The sequence below is a fragment of the Equus przewalskii genome, chromosome 20 (assembly GCF_037783145.1).
Source record: "Equus przewalskii isolate Varuska chromosome 20, EquPr2, whole genome shotgun sequence".
Taxonomy (NCBI): domain Eukaryota; kingdom Metazoa; phylum Chordata; class Mammalia; order Perissodactyla; family Equidae; genus Equus; species Equus przewalskii.
In genome coordinates this window covers 53,445,120-53,467,088 of record NC_091850.1, presented here as the reverse complement: position 1 = coordinate 53,467,088, position 21,969 = coordinate 53,445,120, and the positions used below count along the sequence as shown (strand labels likewise).

At 44.5% G+C, this 21,969-nt stretch overlaps 1 protein-coding gene and 1 long non-coding RNA gene across 4 annotated transcripts in view; one reads left to right on the top strand and one right to left on the bottom strand.

Annotated features, from left to right (window-relative positions):
- Nucleotides 1-4,280: 4,280 nt before the first annotated feature.
- The window catches only part of ADAMTS16 (ADAM metallopeptidase with thrombospondin type 1 motif 16), a 155,060-nt gene continuing 137,371 nt past the window's right edge, over nucleotides 4,281-21,969 (top strand). The window contains exons 1-3 of one of the 3 annotated variants that reach the window (XM_070587238.1): nucleotides 4,281-4,860; nucleotides 4,948-5,053; nucleotides 11,288-11,613. In XM_070587238.1, coding sequence (XP_070443339.1) covers nucleotides 4,738-4,860; nucleotides 4,948-5,053; nucleotides 11,288-11,613 — 555 coding nt within the window. In that variant the 5' untranslated portion in view covers nucleotides 4,281-4,737. The remainder of the gene's footprint in view (nucleotides 4,861-4,947; nucleotides 5,054-11,287; nucleotides 11,614-21,969) is intronic. The other 2 variants (XM_008518866.2, XM_070587240.1) reach the window with 2 other exon arrangements.
- On the bottom strand, nucleotides 14,245-21,027 carry LOC139077878 (uncharacterized). The gene is made up of 2 exons (XR_011530482.1): nucleotides 20,668-21,027; nucleotides 14,245-14,621 (listed from the first exon to the last, which is right to left on the bottom strand). It is a non-coding gene; the product is annotated as an uncharacterized lncRNA (long non-coding RNA).

Genomic DNA, 21,969 nt, shown 5'->3' with positions numbered 1-21,969 from the left:
CACCACTCACCAAGCCATGCTCAGGCAGCATCCCACATAGAAAATAGAGGAAGATTGGTACAGATGGTAGCTCAGGGACAACCTTCCTCATCAAAAAAAAATAAGAAACATCAAATTGGGAAAAATAAATTTTTCAATTGAGGAAATGCAGATAAGAAAGAAAACTAGGGGAAAAAATAACCCACAGACTTAAATCGGAAAGACATATTTACATTGACAAGTATTATCATGTGTCAGCAAAATTATTCCAAGGTAGCCCACATTAACAGATGCATTTTTTTTCCCTTAGGTCACACTGGTTTATAACATTAAATAAATTTCAAGTGTACATCATTATATTTTGACTTCTGTATAGACTGCATCGTGTTCCCCACCAAAAGTCTAGTTGCCATCTGTCACCATACACATGTGCCCCTTTACCCCTTTTGCCCTCTCCCCATGCCATATCCATCTGGTAACCACCAATCTCTTCTCTGTATCTAGGTGTTTGCTTGTTGTTGTTGTTGTTTTGTATTCTTAAACAAATGTCTCAAGTCCAAAAATAAAGAAAAAATAGGATGCAAGGTAACCATTCACAGGGCCCCCTGTATTTCTTCATAACATGCAACCACTCTTGAGAGTACTCGTTCAATGCTGGTCTTCCCCACTGAGTAAGAAGCTCAATGAAGAATGGGCCTCCATGGTGGATTTTTAGTAAGTACATAGTTATTCACAATTAATCACAATTAATGAATGACTAATAATACAAGGGGCAAGAGAAACTATTCTAAAATGATTAAAACTCTTGATGAAGTGAACTATTTTCTAGGAAAATATAAATTGAAAAATTCTTCAAGAAGTAGAACAGATTCAAGAAGAATAAAACACATTGATTAGGCAAAAAGTTATCTCCAAAACATGTCGGACTCCAATAATTTTAAAAGTGTGTATTATCAAATCTTGAAGGAACAGAGAATTACCATTTGTTTAAAATGCTCCAGAGCATAGAAGTCACTTGGAAAATTTTCCAGTTAATTTTATTAAGTTAACAAAACACTGAAAAGCAAAACCTAAAAAGGAGCTCCTGCACATGCATGTTTTCCTGATCTCCTCATCTCCCCACTGTGAGGGACAGATTCCTGCCCCAGAATTATGGGGATGGCCAAACAATGGCACCCAACCCTGGACAGCAGATGGATAGCACTTTATTAGTCACATAAACTCACAGCCCAGAGGAGAGGGACTCCACATACCACCTAGGGCCACACAGGGAACAGAGGAACGAACACCCCGGGCTGTGGGAGGCAAGCTTTGTAGTATCAACAGGGTGGGGTGCCCGTGGGCTGCAGTGGGGGTCATGATTGGCTTGTTCGAATGATTCTACCCAGCCAGCAAGGACCCTAAACTCACCCCATAGGGGTAAGCAGGGTCTGTGCCTCCTCCATGTCTCTACTTCCCAAACAGCTCAACCCACCCATTTTCTGTCTCTCTAGAAATTCTCTTAGAATTAAAAACAATCAAATAATACACACATCGCTTGATAACTTACTTTAAATTATAGATAGATGTATATATATATATACACACACATATCCTTGTATGAACATTCAAGCCAAACTGTCATTGTACAGACACACCTATGTGTGCACTCTCACACACACAAAACATTTCAAACTGGGATCACTTCAATGGGATCAGGCTATTTCAGAGGCCGGGTTACACAACCATCTCCCCCTGATGGACACTCAGCGAGTCCCACAGCTGTCACCCTCCCTCCCTTCCTTCCTGGGAGCCACCTGGTGAGATTCCCCTCGCCAGCTCTGCCTCACCCTGGGCTGCTGGTGGAATCCTCCAAAGAGCTTTCACAGTGCAGACGCCCAGGCCCACCCCAGCCCCAGGGCATCAGCTCTGGTGGTGGGCCACGTCAAAAATTTCCTTTTCTAATTTCTTCACATGCTGTTTTCCACACTGTGGAGGTGTACTTGCTGTGTGACGTCCTATAAACCACCTTTTAGAAAAGCGTCCTGAGATTGGCCGGTGTGACCTGCCTGGTATCAGGTAACGCTGCTCCTGCCCCCTCCCCCTACTTCAGTGGCCAGTTGTGAGTCCAGGCTGTCACCTGTGCTGTTGACGGTCCTGCTATAGATGGGAGGTTCCAACAACCATCCTCGGGTTCAATTAATTTGCTAGAGGAGCTCACAGAACTCAGAGGAAAATTTCACTGACTAGATTATTGGTTTATTATAAAAGGACATGACTCAGGAGCAACCAGATGGGAGAGATGCACAGGGCCAGGCGTGGGCAAGGGACGTGGAGCTCCCACGCTTGCTCCATTCTCCCCGCACCTCCATGACTTCATCAGCTCGGAAACTCTTCCCACCAAGTCCTTCTGGGTTTACTGGAGGCTTCATTACACAGGAGTGATTGATTAAGTCATTAGTCACCGGTGAGTGATTTGACCTCCCGCTCCTCTCCTCTACAGAGCAGGGAGGTGGGATGGAAAGTTACTACCCTCCAATCACATGCTTGGTTCTCCCGGCAACCAACCCCCATCCTCAGGTGCCAAGTTACCTCATTAACATAATAAAACACAGCTTATTGCTCTCATCTCTTAGGAAATTCCAAGTGTTTTAGGTGTTCTGTGCTAGAAATAGGAGTAAGACCAAATATACCTCTTACCAGAAATCACAAATCACATTACTCCTCTGTGTCCCATGGCCTTTCTTACACCCACTCCACCAGTTCCCCTCATCTCAGCTCCCAACTGGACCCCAGAGCTGGAGTTTGCCTTCAGTCCCTGTCATCTAGAGATGTTATCTTTCTTCAAAATGGAAAGAGATGCATTTTGGTATTACTCAAAAAAAAAAAAGAAATCCTAAAAGTGAATCCCTTTATATCAGCCATTCTTTCATTCCATCTTTTTGAACTTATAAAAAGAGAGCCCCTGGGTTTCTTCAGGGGATCTTAGCTAGACCCAGAGAATCTGACTCCCTTTCAGGTTACACTCAACATAATTAGAGACAATTAGAGATCCCCATTTACCATCAGGCAACGTCCTGTCCCCAGGACAAAGACAACCTCTGCCGCCTGCAGAACCCTTACCAGACCCTGGCGCTCCCCACAACCCCAGCCTCCAGTTTCCATCTGCAAGCCTGCTTCCCTGTCCACTGAGGCAGACAATTGTCAAGAACTGGGGGAGGGGGAGGCAGGTGTTTTAAGGCCACCCCAATGCAGGACTTTATGTAAAAACGTTTGCACTTTTGAAGACTATTTTCAAATAAATGAATATGAGAGAGAGAGGGGAGAAATGTGGAACAGGAGCCAGCCTCTACACGGCCAGCGGGGGTTCTGCTGTCCTGGCCCAGGATGCCTGACACTTTAGGCCTGCCAAAAGCAAGAGGCACCTACAGGCTCAGGGCTAGCTGGGCAAAGGAGGCCAGACACCACTGCCACCATTTCCCTGTCCACCCTGTTCTCCAAAATGTGCAAAACACGCAAAGCTGAGCTAAACAGAACATGAGGGACACTGGAACCACTGGAGCAGGAGTGCAGAGCCCAGGCCCAGCAGGAGGTAAGTGGTCAAGGAGGTGGGAGCGCAGCCAGTGGAGCAGAAGGTCACAGACACCAATATGCGCGTGCACTCATGCACTGGCACACACTTGCACTCAAGCACAAGCATACAGACATGCACACATGTGCACAGACAAGCAGGCATTGATGCACGCACGTGCACACACAAGCTCATGTACACCTGCGCCCGCATTCAAATGCACACGTGTGACTGCACACGAAAAACGCCATGGAGAGATATGGAACACCAGCTGGGCCTGTTGCCAGGGCAGTGGCAGCGCGCCTGCTGCTTCCTCGGCCCCCTCGCACTGCCGGCATAGCAGCCCAGCCCTGGCCCAACCAGGACCGGACCGCGGCCCCGAGGCCTCCTGATCCATGGGCAGCACCCAGGCCCCCAGAGGCCCCAGGTCAGGCACTGGAGAATAGACCAGTTCAGGGTGGCCGCGGCCATGACCCCGGGGCCAGGAGCTCAGCCACCTCCCGGGGCAGACTGCGCGGAAGACTGAGCTCTCCCGACCCCGTCGTCTCCCATCACTTCACACGCCCGAGAGCGACGCACATTCGTGTATACGCAGATCTGCACGGACCCAGAGGTCCGGACTCCGCACCCGGCAGGCGGCAGGTGTTTGGCCTTGGGCCCCGCAGGTCCGGCCCTCCGGGAGGGGATTGAGAAGAACAGGGAGCAGTGTAACGAGGGGCCAGTCCAGCAGCAGGACACAGGTCTGGAGGGCGCCCGAGCGGGCGGCCCAACCTGCTCACCTCCCCGCGCCCCGGGGCCCCTTCTCCACCGGCGCACCCACGGGGTGGCCCGCGAGGCGCAGACTGCGGCCCGGGGAGCGTCCTGGTCCTCCCCAATCCTCCTGCCCTCGCGCCCCACCCCGCCGCCCCCTTTCTCCTGCCTCCTCCCTCCTTTCTCCTCTCCTGTCCTCCACCCGTTCTCCCCTCCTCCCGTCTCCCCCTGCCTGCGCTCCCCCTCCCCCCTCTCCCACGGTGCGGGCGGGTGCTCCGCCGCCGCCGCCACTCCGCCCCCCGCGCGGCGCGGAGCCGCAGTAATAACTTCAGCGCGGGCGGTGGAGTCAGTGAGGGCAATCCTCCTGCGCGCCGGTCGAGTCGGGTCATCCGTGCCCACTTGCACGCTGCCGGGTTGGGGACCATCCCACGACCCCGGGGCCCTCCGAGCGCCGCTGGATGAAGCCCTGCGTTCTGCCTGCAGAGGCGCAGCGCCGGCAGGGCGCGCGAGGCGGCCGGGCCATGCGGGGCCCCGGCTGTGCAGCGTTCTGGGTGCTGCTGCTGGCACAGGTGGGTGTGCAGGTGAGTCCCCCGCAGCGGGGGCAGGGTCCCCCGCGGCTCCCCTCGCGCAGTGCCCCGTCTCACCGAGGTGTCGCCGCTGTTTTCCAGCAGGCACCTGCGTGCGCCGTGGGACCCGCAGCGGCCTCGCCGGGGAGCCCCAGCGTCCGGCGTCCTCCCGGTGCCGCGGAGCGGCCGGGCTGGGTGGAAAAGGGCGGTAAGTCCGCGGGGAGAGGCGGGGTTCTAATCTGTGCAATGTGGCAGCTCATAAACTCCCTAATTCTGCTTTACACGGTGCTGCGAAAGTTCAGACGCTGTGAACTCACTTTTAAGACGCTCTGTGCTTCCTTACTGTACGAGCGAACACCCGTGAGTGGACTTTCGCCAATATTTATTTTGTATTCCCTTGTAAAACTCTAACAGTTGATCAATCTGTAACCAGAAACATTAGGAAAAGGCAAGGAAATATATTTTATTCACAATTTAAAGGGCCAAGGAAGAACCGAACCTAGAGGTTGTGTCAATGTGCGCATCAAAGCAATTATAGAGCGAGCGTTACTCCTTTCTCCACGCTCGCCCTCCATCCTCCACCCCTTCCTCCTCCTGATTTTCATTCTGGAGTCTCTCTCTCTTTCACTATCAGAAGACCGTCATTTTTGCTCAATAATTATCATCTTAGTATCAAAGTTGCTGCTCTTCAAGAACTGGGACCTGACTGAAACGTAATAGTGCATAGAGTCAGGTAATTAGCCTCCTGTGACATCACAAGCAATGTCCATGTCCTCTGCTTGGTTTGGCATAAAAACAAGTCTGACCCTTTTGCAATGTAGGGTTTACTGCTCACAAGCGGCGTGTGTGAATTTCGTGTCTCCTCCAAATGGACCTGTGTCCTGGGCTGCATCAGGGTCAATCGGAGAGCAGGTGTGGAACGTCACTTGCTGGGTGGTGTTTCTCTGAACCCTAATCCTTTGGCAATGGCTAAATATTATTACTTTGTATCATTTCTAATAATCAATTTCCATCAGATATTAATAATGACTTTTAGAGGAAGGACTAAGTTTGATTATTCCAAAATTATCTTCAGAAAAATCTAGAAAATTAAAGTTTATAATTCAAAATTCCTGTATATAGTCCCTTCGTCTTGATAAAATTACATAAAAACAAGAATATAGTATTTGGATTAACTATTGGAAGTGTCTGCTATAGAGACATATAAGTGAATGTATAAGTAGTCTATAAATAAAGTGATAAATCAGATGCATGCTGGAACATAGGACCTCTTCAGGACCACCAGAGGGCGCTAGATGTAAATGATATAAAATGTTTATAAATTACTTGCCCTGAGTCTGTGCAAGAGAAAGTTAATTATCTGTTTAAAAGCTCAGCTTCTTGGGGTTGCCTTTGTCTCCCTTAACGTTTCTCTGAGGATGCATTCTACAATATAATTATCCATATTGGAACTTAATTGCCCAACTTTTTTCAAAAAGATTTTTGTAAAAATTCCAGTTCTCAAAAATCATGAAAATTCCTGAAGGTCTCAGAAGGTTTTCAGAGTACTTTGTAGCATTTATGAAGTTTTCTTTCAGAGAGGAGCATTTCAGACAGAGAAACATTTATTTCCAGGAGAAGAAGCCAAGAGTTCCTGCCTAAAAGTGCTCCCCACCCCAGAGGATGCACTCCTGGGAGCTGGACTCCAGCCTGGCTGGCATGCCGCTCTGTACACCTGACACCTCAGCTAGTGTCAGAAGCCTGGTGTTTCCATGACAACCACTTACCTTGCTTGGCTAGAAACTGAAGAGGAAGGTGCAGCCATCATCAGTGAAGTTCTAGTTTAGTGGACACACCAGCCTCATCCTGCATTTGTGTGTGTTTTACGTCTTCTGAGTTCAGAGTGCGTGTCACTGGAAGGCTTCTGCACAACCAGAGCAAAGAGCCTTTTTGCTCAGCAGAGTTACCTCTTGATCTAGAATAAAACTGGAGTGCACCATGTGACACTGGGGTCAGTTTACTGTTGGATATCTAGGTGTTCATTGTAAAAACTGGCTCTGAAATAACTCTTTTGGCCATGAGTTTTGTTTGACACAGATTTCAAACTATATTGCAAATTTTGCTAGTGTCTGAAATAATTATGCAATAGGAAAGAGAACTCCATGTATTCTCTGAGGCAACAATGCTAACTAAACTGAGATCAATTCTATTTTCAGATATTAAGTACACCCATTTCATTTTGGCTAGTTCAGCATTGCTCTTCCTTAATAAGAGACTTGAATGCTTTTCCCTGTAAATTTACCTTTGTAGTAAACATAGTGGCTCCTGTTAAGAGCAGGAGCATCACAAACTTGTTAACTTTCTAATTCTAGAGCACACTGAGCCTCCAGGGCGAGGTTTGGAACTTCTTTAGAGCTTCGTTTCGCTGGACATGATAGACTCTGTGTGTGTGTGTGTGTGTGTGTGCGCGTGCGTGCGTGCGTGTGTGCGCACGCGCGTGCGTGTGCGTGCATGCTGCCGGTTTATATTGATTTACATTCACGCATTCACCTATCATGAGTCACAGCAGTTTCTTTCAGGTTCACCTGGGGGCGTGCTTGTAAATGTTTAACGACAGGCTCTTCGAGGTCTAGTTTGTAACATTTGCTGGTTCCCATGGGGTAAGTACTCCCACCGTATATTTCAGCCCATGGTGCAATGTCACTGAAGTCAGGATGCAGTGTGCAAAATCCACACTCTGCAGCTGGACCAGACCAGCTCACTCACAGGTGGTCCACACCTCACGCACAGTCTGAAACCAGAGTGTTCCAGGGCTTGATGCTGTGGTCAAAAAACCTCTTGAATCGAGTAGTCCAGGGAACTGACTGGAGCAGCCGTGTGTGAATTTTTTCTCCTTAAAAAAGTCTGTACAGGACCAAGATCTTATTTAAAGGGTTCTCAAAGATTAGAAACTCACTAATTTTTTCTTGAAATCACAGGCCAATAGTTTTGGGGATTATAATCTTAAAACATAAGCTTAAAAGTTAGTTCAAAATTTTCAGTTGATTGCAGTTATATATTGCCTTCTCTCCAAGTGTGATAAAATGCTATGCTGGTTTCATTGATTCATTGAATTCTTTAGCTTTGTCACATTCATTTATCCATAACCGACAGGACACCTTTGATACTAAGGGCTGCCTTGTGACTAAATCAGGATTCCTCCACCTTGGCATTATTGGCATTTTATTGTGGGGTCTGTCCTGTGCATTGAAGAATGTGTAATGTCATCCCTGGATTCTACCCCTAGATTCCAGGAGCACCATTATCTCCTCCTGCTTTGTGACAAACAATAACGTTTCCAGACATTTGTCTCCTGTTGTGGGGGAGGGCAGTCACCTCTGGTTGAAAACTACTGGACTGAATCCAAAGACAGGGCTTCTTCCATCATACGTTTTCTCCGTCACTCTCAGGAGGGCGTTGTGACCGATGGCAATGAGTGGCTTTGCAGTGGCGCAGAGCTGGTGTCTCCAGAGCTGATGAGTACCTTTTCAGGAATTTTGCGAACTGATTGTTGAAAATTAAAATATATCAACTCACCATGAAATAAGTCACATCAAAAACAAAATTAAGGGGCCAGCCCAGTGGTGGATTGGTTAAGTGCACACGCTCGCTTTGACAGCCCAGGGTTCGCAGGTTCCGATCCCAGGCGCAGACCTAGCACAGCTCGTCAAGCCATGCTGTGATGGCATCCCCACACAAAATAGAGGATGCTTGGCACAGATGTTAGCTCGGTGGCAATCTTCCTCAAGCAAAAGAGGAGAATTGGCAACAGATTTTAGCTCAGGGCCAATCTTCTTCACACACAAAAAAATTAAAATTCTCAAACATCATCACCTCATCATTATTTTGCTATGTTTTACTCTTATCTATGTTCTTGAGGTTATTTGCATGTTTGCTATCTGTAAGGTGGAAATACCATATAATGGTGTGCTGCTGTGCATCTCGTGTGCAGTGACATCACATGTCAGCCACGGTGGGAGTGCTTACACCAGGGAGATTGGTAAATGCTACAATCCAGGCTGGGTTTTTCTCCCCAGATAACTGGTTGTCAGACATTTATTAGCACAACACTGTATGTGTTTATGTAAAAGGAGCTTATCAGTCATTATTTTGAAAGATAGATATTAAATGCCCTCCAAAATCAAGCTCCTAAGAATATGGCTTATATCATCTGGAAACAATTTGATTTTTTAAAAATGGTAATCATCTTTTCATGGGCAGTAAATTCGTCGATTAGCCAGTGTTTGGAACAGTCCGCGTGCTTCTCTCTGCACTGCACAGCCTCTGTTGGAATGGAAACAGCCTAATGGTGAGAGCCCTGGAGGCCCGGGTGATAGGTGATAACAAGACCACATCGCACCAGCCTTCCCCTAGTCTGGAGAGCCGGGGCTGAGGAGGGCGGGTTGGGTAATGCAAGCGAACCGGGCATGACATTTCAATTCTGTCTTTTGGCGTGGCCCTGCACAGGCTGCCATCCCATACTTAGTCCAGACACACAATTCCTGACTTGTTTCCCCCTTTCTTCTATCATTGCATGCAATTTAACCACATTCGTTTTCCTTTCTCATTTTCCTAAGTAAAACATGAAACAAACTCCACTGTATTTTGCCCTATCAGACACAACCGCCCTGCTTTGACGTATATCTTGATGGTTGGTTGTCAAGTTGCCCGCTAGAACATGCTGCCTGTCTAATCTGCATGCGGCCCACTTCCCCAGTTCCCCTCAAAGTGCCCATTCATACCTGCGTGGCGGGACAGGCCCAGAAGAGTCCCACATCAAAGCTCCTGAGAAAGCAGGGCGCCTGGGGTTGCAGAGGCTGTAACCGAGCCCTGGGTTATCCTGCCCCTTGATTGGGTTGACTGCCTGGCCTGGGACCCTTCCCTCGCCATGGGCTTCAGCATGGGGGCTCCAGGCCCTGCCTTACCATCCATGGCCCTCTCTGCCTCCTCCAAACGCAAACACGTGCCTTCTCCGTCCCTTGGCTGCCACCTGCTCTGTCCCAGTGTGACCCTTCAGTTACCTGCCAGGATGGCACAGGGACATGTGGACAAGAATTTGCACTGAAAGAGTTTGTGAAGAAAACCTTTTTTCCAGAAAAAATAATTACCAAATTGCTGCTCACTTATAACCAAATGCAACTTCTGTGGGATGCTGTTTTATCTTCTGACTCCAAGAAGCGCGTCCAACCTACACTAAAGAAGAAAAGGGCCCCAGTGATTAAGCATCTAACAGAACAATCTCCTGACAGCATACATTGGTAATAAAAGGAGCTGCAAAGTTTCTCTCCATACTTTCCATAGAGAAGGAAATGGCTCAAGTGTACACAGAACGTAAAGCTATAAGCTTGTCTGTGTTTGAAGCCTCGCAGACTTGTATGGGTGCCCTGCAATCTGATAGCTCTTGACTCTTTAAAGAGAAATCATTTATTTGAATGCCTTGTAGGCTAGAAGCCTGTAAATTAGAGTGGGAAGAAGAGTGTGGAGCATGTCTTCATAGGGCCCTGAAGTGTGAAATATGATCAGGTGCCAAGAAACCATCTCCGTTGGAGGGTCAGCAGTGGGTTTCACTGGGGAGCAAATACACACGTGAGCACTCTCAAATGTTCACAGCTGGGAAATCTGGAATATGTGTGCATTCTGCCTGTCTCCTATAGGTTCCATGAGTTAATAATTAAATATTAAAAAATTAAGCAGCAAAGAATGCCCATCACATTTGTCTTTTTAACAGTTTTCTGAAAAATTATTGATATTTTTAAGCTAAAACTTCTTAGAGCAATGAAGATGTTGGTAAAAGACAAAGAATATGACTAAAGGAATGTTTAGAACTATAAAAATGATGACATATTATAATTACTCTAGAGTAAAACTTACAAACTATAATCCTAAAAGTCCATTTTTAGTTTTAATTGATCTGTGATCTGTTTTTTCCTTTGAGGTGTCTTAGAATTTGCTGGATTGGTAATAACACGTTATAGGCAAAGCAGTGATTTCTCTAAAGGCTTCTTTTAAGATTTTCCCTTTAATTTATTTATTTATATTCTTTTTTGCTGAGGAAGATAGGCCCTGAGCTAACATCCATTGCTAATCTTCCTCTATTTAGTATGTGGGTCGCTGCCACAGCATGGCTGATGAGTGGTGTAAATACACGCCCAGGCTACGAACCCACGAACCTGGGCCACCAAAGCAGAGCATGCCACAGAGTGGCTTAATCACTACAACACGCAGTCAGCCCCCAAGATTTTCCCATTTAACTCCAATTTTATGCCTGCTACAATTTGGATTTGAGGACGAGTAGATGCTGAAATTTCTTCCATCATTTTTTACTGGGTGAAAGTGTCATCTGGTAATAAATTATATTCAAAGACTTCCTGATTCTTTTCAGAATTCTGAAGTTACTTAGCCAGTCCCCCTCTTTCTCTTTCAGAGTATGACCTGGTGTCTCCCTATGAAGTCGACCACAATGGGGACTACGTGTCCCACGAAATCATGCACTCCCAGAGGAGGAGGAGAGCGCTGGCCCCGCTCGGAGTTGACTCTCTTCACCTTCGGCTGAAAGGCTTCAGGCACGACTTCCACATGGATTTGAAAACTTCCCGCAATCTGGTGGCTCCTGGATTTATCGTACAGACGCTGGGAAAGGGAGGCACTAAGTCAGTGCAGGCTTTCCCCCCCGAGGATTTCTGTTTTTATCAAGGCTCCCTACGATCCCACAAAAATTCCTCAGTGGCTCTTTCGACTTGCAAAGGTTTGGTGAGTACAGCTCTTGCCGCCTGTAGTGGGGCTGTGGGGACAGTGATGTATGCAAGGCAAGGAGGACAGCTTCCTGTTGAAATGTTTTAGCTCATTCTTCTATTATTGTAGGACAGACTTCTTTGATCTGTAAAAGCCCGAGAAAATTGCTAAGCAGTCCTGTCTAAGATATGTTGCACTGCCTGGTTTGGCCCATTGGGAAATGGCAAACACATCCAGCCTTTTGTTGTTGTTGTAGAATAATTGAGGGAGAGCGCTGCGCTCTGAAACTGGACCTAAGAACTTATGGCCCTGTCTGAAGATGTTGACGTCTTAGGGGGTGGTCTTGCTCTAACTCACTGCTCCATTACTAACCCTGGAGAAAGGTCTTCATTTTGAACAGAAGCACAGGACTCAGCTGATCGGCCATGTTGAGTATTGGATCAGATACTTGAAAGCTCTTTACTTCTGTCATTCTGATGATGATAACATGTTTACAAATTAGGGTGTTCATTCCAAACAGGGTGATGAATTCATGGCAGGGCAGTGCTGGTCTTACTGGAGTAAGGATTCTATTGGTGCATTTCCCGCTTTCTTAATATCTGATTAGACATTAAACATCACGTTGATGGTCCAGGTGGTCCCCTTTCCAGGGACCCTAGAGTGAGGGACATCTGCAAAGTTGAGAACATGCCTGTTTCCCTCAGGCTGACCCAAAGCTGAAGTCTTAATGGCTTGTCTTTTACTTTTCTTAAAATATTTCCATATTTTTGGGGGAAAATTGCTTCGAAGAAACTTAGATCCTTGGGCACAAATTAGTCAGGCACAGATGAGTGAGACATGGCTTAGGTAGCAGAGTGAAAATGTGTGATCAAAACACTTTAAGGTCTTGACCATGTTAAAGGTGTGGCAAACAGGCTTTTGAACATTTATTAAAGCATCTCTAGAAAATTCTTTAAGTCTGTCTTAAACTTCTTTCCCTCTGTGGAAAGATGGAATTCCTGGCCTACATCTCACAAGGATTTTGTGGATGTGGATGTGAATATTAGATACTGAAGGGACATTTATAACCAACACCTTAAAATACTAAATATGTGACAATGCTAAATCCTGTCAAAATATTTTTTAAAATATTAACATTCTGCCTTTTAGGGAAATTTGGTATCGGTTGGCCCCATGTTTGCTTTCATTTATAAAAGGCTTTTGGTGTGAGACGGGATACAGTGGGGAGTTGCCAAGGACAGGGTGGTGTTATTTGGCACACTTATTAAGCATGAAGACAGTGTGGCTGATTTGTTCCATCCTCTCCCAAGAAAAGTAGGTATTCCTTAATTAAAGGACTAGAAGTCTTCATGATATGCACTAAAGGGAGGTATCTCTTCTTGGGCTTTCTTCAACAAAGGCTGGAACCAGAAATGGAAGCCATCTGTGTGGTAATGAGGTGTGCCATGCCCTTCAGAACTCAGTCCCCTTGAATTTATGGAGACTGGGTGAGGTGTTTCGCATTAACCCAGCAGGGATGCAGGCCTGGTGACGCCCCCGGTCTCTGTGAGCCAGGGCCCTCTCACCGTGGCTGAGCCATGCCCTGGAGTCAGTCCCGTGAATAGAGGTGGCTGGCAACAGCTTGAGACTTCTGGCTCTTTTTGAACTCAATGGGAATTAATAGCAAAAGTTGTAAGTGTTCAACTACATGAAAGATAAAGAAGTGAGAAGAACAGGAAAAAAGACTCCTCTGGATAATAAACACTGGAACTTAATATTTGGTCCCTGGAATAGACATTTGTATGCCTTCATCATTAGTCTACCAAGTACCTTAATTCCAGCTTCACTGACATTCCGTCTGTAGATGGTCGTTACAAACATGACCTCAACTAGACTCAGGAGTGTGAGGTTCAGGAGTATTTGCCATGTGATAGGACAAATCAAAGGCCTTTTAATGAAGAAAAAAGGAGGATAAAAAGTTCTCGGTCTTTTGCAGGATAATAAGAATATTGAATGGGAAAGTCCCTGCAGTAGCTGCCAAGTCTGTTACGTCTTTCTTGGCAGATGGTTGCTCCACCCCTCGTCCTCCAAATCTGTTAACCTGTGAGGAAAAATAGCAGGTCTTTTACAGTAGGGATGGCTCCTTTGTCGCTATTGTTCTTCTTGGTTCTTTCAGCTTCTACGTAATGTTCCAGGTAGATTTCATATAAGCTTTATTTTTCAGAGTTTCTGGTTGACCCACTGTCTGATGGGAGTCGGGAGGCAGCAGAATTCCCTTTTTTTGCTCTGTTGCTCACACACCTTTGCAGACCCCAGTGGAGAGCACTTTGCAAACAAGGTCCCTGGTTGTGGGAAGTAGTCCATCTTGCATTCTTCCTATTTCATCTACAGAATGGGAATATTACTTTTAAGTTAAAATGCATTGCTTAGTTAAGAGTTTAATATTGGGTATCATTCAGTTAGAGAAAATGGCTTACAATTGTGAGACCGTGCAGTTCTGAGAAATGCAGTTTCCACACAGATAAATTTTTTCTTTTCCCGGTTCTCAGATTTTGAGTTTGGGAAAACTTTGCTGTAGCCCTCTAATAAGTGAGAGGAGGAAGGCTGTGAAAGTTAATAGTTGATGTTGTGATCCTATTTATAGTAAATAAATATTCCTCAAGAAGAAAGGCAAAACCAAAAACAGCATTTTACTTTGGGTCAAATGTGAATAATGAATGAGTTTCAGATTGTGTGTTCCCGAAGCCTGCCAGAGCTGGCTACTGTCTGATGAGAAGGGCAGGGCATAGGTGATTTCACTATAGAGTGATGACATAATGACATGAGGACAAATTGGTGCTAGGAGAGCTCAGAGGACCGTGCTTCATCCTGCCTTGGGCGGGGGTGGCGGGGTGGCAACCTCAGCGTGGGTTTCTGGAGGGAGGATTGTCCGAGCCAAATTCTCATAGTAGAATTGAGCCGTGATGCCCAGAAACGGAGGAGTAACAAGCTGCCCCAGGGAAGACTGCTAACATCTGTCAAGTTCAAGGAGCCCTTGATAACACCATCTGTGAATGTTAAGAGATTAGCATTTGTTTATGAAGCCCAAGTATAGTTAAACTAGACAAGATCCGTAAACCCGAAAAAGATGTCTAAAGTCATCCTGGTATTGCCACCAAGTATCTTGACACAAAATATTTTTTATGTTGCTAAATAAGATTTTTTTTAAAGTAATATCTGTTATTCTTATGTCTCTACCAAACTGACATCACAAATCTATAGTGATTACCAACCACAGACACAGAAATGTATGTCACACAGTGGGTGCTTTCTAAGAATTACTTGGCAACTTACAGTGTAGGAAACAAAGATAACAATGAAAATAGCAGAAGGAACAATAGTAACTTAATGAGTGTTACATACCAAATACTTGGCTAATAGCTTCACATTTGTTATCTCACTTAGCCTGATCACAACTCTAAGAGGTAGGTACTATTTTTAAAAAACCAGCTTTATTGAGCTATAATTCACATATCATGGAGTTTAATCCCTTGAAAATGGATAATTCAATGGTTTTCAGTGTATTCCCAGAGCTGTGTAAACACCACCATAATCTGATTCTAGAAATCTATATCACCCCGGAAAGAATCTCTCACAGTCAGTCCTCATTTCCTCTCACTCCCCCACCTCCTCCCCTCTCCAAATCAGTCCTGGTCACCGACTAATTTACTTTCTGTCTCTATAGCTTTTTCTAATTTGGCTATTCCTTATAAATGGAAGCATACAGTTTGTGGTCTCTTATGACTAGCTCCTTTCACTTAGCATAATGTGTCCAAGGTTCATCCATGTAGCACGTATCAATATTTTATTATTTTTATTGGTAAATGATAATCCATTGTATACATATACTACATTTCTTATTCATCTATTCCTCAGTTGATGGACATTATTGTGTGTACTTTTCTTGGCTATTGTAAATAATTCTTCTGTGAACATTTGTGGACAAGTTTTGTGTAGACATATGCTTCATTTCATTTAGGTTTATACCCAAGAGTGTAATTATTTGGTCTTATGGAAATTCTATACTTAACATTTTGAGGAAGTTCCAAACTGTTTTCCATAGTACTTGTACCATTTTGCATCCCCCCAGCAATCTACAAAGGTTCTTATTTCTTCACATTCTGGCCAGTACTTGTTGTCCTTCTTTATTATAGCCATCCTAGAGGGTATGAAATGGTATTTCCTTGTGGTTTTGATTTGCTGGATAGAGATTGTTGGTTAACAGCTTTCTTGTTGTTGTTCTGTATTGTTTTGCTTTTTCTTTCAGCACTTTGACTGTGTAACCCTACTGCCTTCCGGCACCCATTGTTTCCAGTACGAAGTCAGCTGTTCATCTCGTTGTAGTTTTGCTGTACCTAAGGATTGTTTTTCTGTTGCTACTTTCAAGAGTTCCTCTGTCTTTGTCTTTCAGCATTTTTACCATGCTGTATATAGGTGTCAGTGTGGGTATCTCTCTTGGAGTTAGCTGAACTTCCTGAATGTTCAGATTAATGGTATTTTGTCAGTTTGCAAGATATTCAGCTATTATTTCTTCAGATATTTTTTTCTGCTCCTTTCTCTCTCTCTTCTTTTTGGTGCTTCCATTATGAATACATTGGCTTGCTTAACGGTGAACCACATTTCTCTGAGATTGCATTCATTTTTTTTCGTCTGTGCTCTTCAAATGGCACAACCTCTATTGGTTTAGCTTCAAGTTCACTGATTCTCTGTTGAAAGTTCAAATCTATTATTAAGCTTCTATAATAAATTTTTCATTTTGGATATTTTACTTTTCAACTTCAGAATTTCCATTTGGTTCTTTTTATAATTTCTCTTATTGTTTATTTTATGAGGCTTTTTCATTAGGACTTGCTTTAATTCTTTAGACATAGCTTCCTTTGCTTCTTTGAATGTCTTTGTAATCATTGCTTTGAAGTATTTATCTACTAGGTCTAACATCTGGGTCCTCTCAGAAGCTGTTTCTATTATGTCTTTCTTTTCTCGTGTATGGGTCACACTTCTGTTTCTTTGCTTGTCTCATAATTTTTGCTTAATACTGAACATTATAGATAATATGTTGTAGCAACTCTAGATGCTGAGCACCATGTGCCATTCCAGGGCTCGTTGCTATTGTTTTCTCTTTTACTTGTTTGTTTAGTGACTTGACAAGACTAGTTCAGTGAAATCTGTTTTCCTGCACCATGCAGTCACTGTTTTTTTCTCTCAGAGAGTGCAGCCTTGGGCACAGGCACAGTCATCCTGAAAGCCTCTATGGTCTACCTCTATTGATATCACACCCAGCTGTCGGCTTGATAGATGATTGCTCTTTTTTTCTCTCTCTCTTACAACACTCTGGGGTATAAATTGCTCCAGAATGTGATTTGATTAAAGAAGAGTTCTTTTGCAGGATTAGGATGCTGCCTGTTTCTTATACTCCTCCAACATCAGGAGAAATCTTCTTGGCTGTTTTTTTCCCTGAGTGTGTCTGCTAAACTTCTAGTCTGTGAACTGTTTTGCTTATTGTTATGTGTATCGTGGAGCTGCCAGCTTTGTCTTAATTGCTCACATCCAAGATCTCCATTATTTTTGACAATGCACTTAGGTATGAACTTTTGCACACTCTGTTCCAAATAAAATCAGCCCCTCTAGGTAAGCTCCTTGTTCTTACAGCTTGCCTCTCCTCCTGGACAAAATGTCTCCACTACTGCTGAGGAGCTGGGGTTGGTAGTCTCCTGCTTTTCCCAGAGTGACACCTCTCTTCTATGAGTGGAGCTCTTAGTGAGGATGGTAACTCTTGGTTTTCTCTGCTTTTGCTTCCTGCCTTGAAGCCTCTACCTTACAAGAGAGTCAAGGTGAGAATGTGCAGGGCTCCATTATGCTCAGCTTGCTGAGTCCAGAGTATAGTTTTTACCCTATGAGTAGAAACTACTTCACAGAAGAGAAATCAGTTTTCCTGGCCATGCCTGTCTAGAATAGAACTTCTGCAGTATAGAACTGAGGGGGTGAAAGATGCTGATGTCTTGATTCTCCTGATATGAAAATACAGCTCTATTATTAGAGTCGGGGGGAATAAGGATCCCCTGTCTCCTTGGCTGCCTATGCATGGAATAGAGCTCTGTCACATTGAGCAGGGGCAAGGTCAATATGTGACCATACCATGGCTCAGGTGCCACCCAATTTCATCATTCTTTCTGAGATTTATTAAATTTAATTCAATTAATGTTTCTCCACTTTTTACGCCCTTAGGACAATTTCCAGAGACTTTAAATGGTTTGCGTGTGTGTGTTTGCATGCCTGCATGCATGTGTATGTGTGCATTATTTTCAGCAGATAAATGGTTGTTTCACTGGAGAGAGAGGGTCTGCCACACTCTTCACACTGCCAGTCTGGAAGTCAGTTTCTGCTACGTGCTATTATTAACATATTTTACAGATCATTGCCCAAGACCACTTTATTATCCCCATTTTACAGATGATTCCCAAGATAATTCTTAAAAGAGTGGTTTTGGACTTAGATGGCCTGACTCCAGAACCAGCACTTTAGATCACATTTTCTTTCTTTTTATCCTGAGCCTGTTGCTGTCCTGTGGGGACCTGCAAGATCATATACATGAATTTCCATTGCATCATCATTGATGATGATGTGTGATGACTTTCTCATTTGACTTCCACCTCAGTGCCACCTTCCTCAGCATCCTGCCTTCTCTGAGCTTAGTGGCCCCATTTGTAGTGTATCGGGGGCTCTATTAAGATACATGGAATTCATTCCATAATTATTTATTTACAGGTTTGCTTTTTTATATCAGGCTGTGAGTTCTTTAAGAGACGTTGTTTTATTCGTCTTTGTATCCCCAAGTTCCTGTTAACGCTAAGCAAAATTCTTTTTCTTCTTGTAATGAATGATTGTATTTCAAATTTACAAACAAAAATATTATATCTTCTCAACTTCTATTTTGAGGTATGAATAAATATAAAATTCATTTTGTAGTCCATTTAATCTGATTTCTTTTCATGGACTAATGCCAAACACCTTAAATTTTCTTTTGAAGCACATAGTTTATTCAGAAATGGTTTAATCAGTAAGGTTTCTGACAACTGTTTTTTAAAACTCCCATTTGTCAATACTTTTAAATGACATTTCTTTAGGAATATATTCTGTTGTGTATGACAGGATTAGATTTTCTTGAAGGAATTCATGCTAGTTCTGTACTTAGATTAATACTTTAGCAAATAAATAAGTAAAAATTAAAAAATAAATTGTCCTTGGCACAAAATCTGCATGCTCCTCTTGTCTAAAGCGTTCTATTTGTTCAGGCTTTAATGTAGAGTACATATCACTTCTCCTGAAGTCTAATTATTCTCTTGTTTTCAACAGTGTTGGAAAATTTGTAAATGCCACAGTTCTCGGTTCTGTTTAAGAATTTCCCCACTTGGTTGGGGACTTACTGAGGACCCTGGTTCGAATTGCACTAGGTTTTATTTCCAGCCACAAACTCCAGGGATTCTCTGGGAACTCGAGTCATTAGGAGTTTTTCTAAAGCACCCAATAAATCCTAGGAAACTGTCTGAAATATTGCCAGACTTTCAACTGACTTTGAGAAATGTTCCTGAGCCAGGAAAATAAAACAAGAGTAGAGAGGAAGAATCAGCATGGGGCATGGTCAGAAGAGATAATATGAGACTAAAAAGAAAAATGTCATTATGTGAGAAGGCCAGTGATGGCATAACAACATACAAATGTGTCACTCTAGGTAAGCATGCAGGAAAATTGTAGAGAAAGTAAGGTTTTTGGATAAAGAGTAGCTGAAGTTGGTGGTTATTAGGAAATTTAAAAGGTAGGTGTGGAGAACTAACTGAAAGCACTAGATCATTACATAAATTTATGCTAATTAAGAATGAGTATAGTATAAATTTTGAAATTGACAAAACTGAATGTGTTTCATCACTAGAAAAAGATCAAGTAACATTTTATAAGATAATCTTTTATACTTGAAGTAACCACAGATTTTCCTATTAGCTTACCATTAGTTGTAAACAAAAATGAGATGATTAGAGAAATTTAATTATAAAATCTATGGCTTCCTCCATTTTCCTTATTTTTCAGGTGATGAACCTGAGATTCAGAGGGGTGGAGTGGCTTGGCTAATATTACAAAACCAGATGGGGTTCGCACAGGTCTAGGATACAGAACTTCAGATTCTCTGTCCAGCGATGTTTTCACTGAAACACACTGGATGCTATTACTTTTCCTTATGGGGAGGAGCCAATTGAAAGAGTTTAAATGTTGGAATATGTGCCAGAGATTTTAAAATAAAGCACACGTGTCCTTGGCCTGGAGACCTGGGCCGGGCAGCAGTGGGGAGAGGAAGGTGGCAGGCCTCCCCTCTGATTAGCGTTCGGTGTTCCTGGTGTCCTTCTCTTGAGAGGCAGGTGCTTTCCCTGTCCGCCCAGGGAAGCCTCACAGGGACTCTCATCATGGCCAGTAGAATACCTGGTGTGAGGAATCATCAGAATGGTGCTCATCTCTGCACCAGTATGACCAGGATTTCTCCATGGCCAAGATCAGGCTGGGAACAGCCATGTGGATCCCCTTGGTGGAGAAGGAATGTGAGAATAAAAGAGGAGATCAGATAAAACCAGGATCTTTAAAGCATGATCCTGCTTTGCCTGAGGCTCACCCAGAGTAGCCTGATCATATCTGTTTAACACACATATAGCTGTTTTCCTCCTTAAATGTCACCACCATGAGGGCCTCCCTGGCCCCATCTAAAATTGCCTACTCTTCCTCCTCCACACTTTCCTCCTCCCCTCCCCTGCTTCATTTTTCTACTTAGTTTTTATCATTATCTGTATCAATCCTAGTCCAGTTAGGAGACAGAAACCACACAGATTAATTGAAAAGAGAGAATTAACTTAACACCTTCAGTAGGAATTAAAGAACTGGAAAATTAAAAAAGAGAACAGTAAGGCACCCCAAGATAGCAATGCAGGAAACAGCCACTGCCTCTGGGGCTGGGCAACTATGGGAAGAAGTTGGGGTTCCTATAATTTAGAACTGGGAGCTAGGCTCAGATACCTGAGTAGGAGGAGCTGGCCAGCCAGTGCTAGGACTCAGAGGGGCATGCTGCTGCTGGGTCTTCAGGTGAGCTGTGAACTGCAGTCAGCGGCTGTCACTGGAGCAAACTCACTGCCAGGGCAAGGCAAGGCTGACAGAACAGGGGGAAGACAGGAAGTCCACAGGAGGCAGATGGGAAGTCCACAGAGGGCAGACGGGAAGTCCACAGAGGGCAGAAAGGAAATCCTCAGGGGACAGACAAGAAGTTCACAGGGAGCAGACAGGAAGTCCACAGGGGACAGACAGGAAGTCCACAGGGGGCAGACAGGAAGTCCACAGGCGGCAGACAGGAAGTCCACAGGGGACAGACAGGAAGTCCACAGGGGGCAGACGGGAAGTCCACAGGGGGCAGACAGGATGTCCACAGGGGACAGACGGGAAGTCCACAGGGGGCAGATGGGAAGTCCACAGGGGGCAGACAGGCAGTCCACAGAGGGCAGAAAGGAAATCCTCAGGGGACAGACAAGAAGTTCACAGGGAGCAGACAGGAAGTCCACAGGGGCGACAGGAAGTCCACAGGGGGCAGAAAGGAAGTCCACAGGGATCTGACAGGAAGGAACAAGTTCTTCTACCTTTTTCATTGTCTCCAGTCCTTCATTGCGTTGGCTGTTGGCAGAGGTGAGCAGAGAGCAAGTGGCACAGCAGAATTGGATTTGTAAAGTTCCAGCCCCAACATCACAGAGCAGAGGTTAAAAGGGGAGTTTGGAGCTAAGAATGATTTCTTAATACTTAGCAAGCCATCTGCAGTGCTAAATATTGAGAGTAGAGCAGGGCCTTCTGCTGACTTTTTCTTGCTTTATCCCCAGCACTTTCAGTAGTGCTTGGCACATAGTAAAGGCCTCTGTAAAAATTTATTCAATGAATAAATGATTTTTTTAATGGAGAAACAAGAATTCTGGTGCTTTACTAAAATCATTTACACAGCCACTGGTCTGGAGGGGGAAAAAAGGAACATGAAAAGATAAAATAGTAGGAAGTAGCCCACGCTACTTAGGGAAAGAACTAGACCTCGAGGACGAGACCTGGCCAGGCCTGTGTGGGGACGGGGCTGTCAGACCCGGTGCAGGCAGGCCTTCCTCCCCTGAGGTGGGCTGTTCCTGCCTCTGTCACAGATTTGATTAACATTAAGTCTCCTGTGTCACTGGCCTGGAAGGAAAAGCAGCGCAATGCTTCCTCAGTATGCTTGGAAATTGTATTTCATGACTTATTATACAGGAATAAGTTGGCACTCAGGGGCTTGCGTGTGCAAGGATGTGTGAGAGT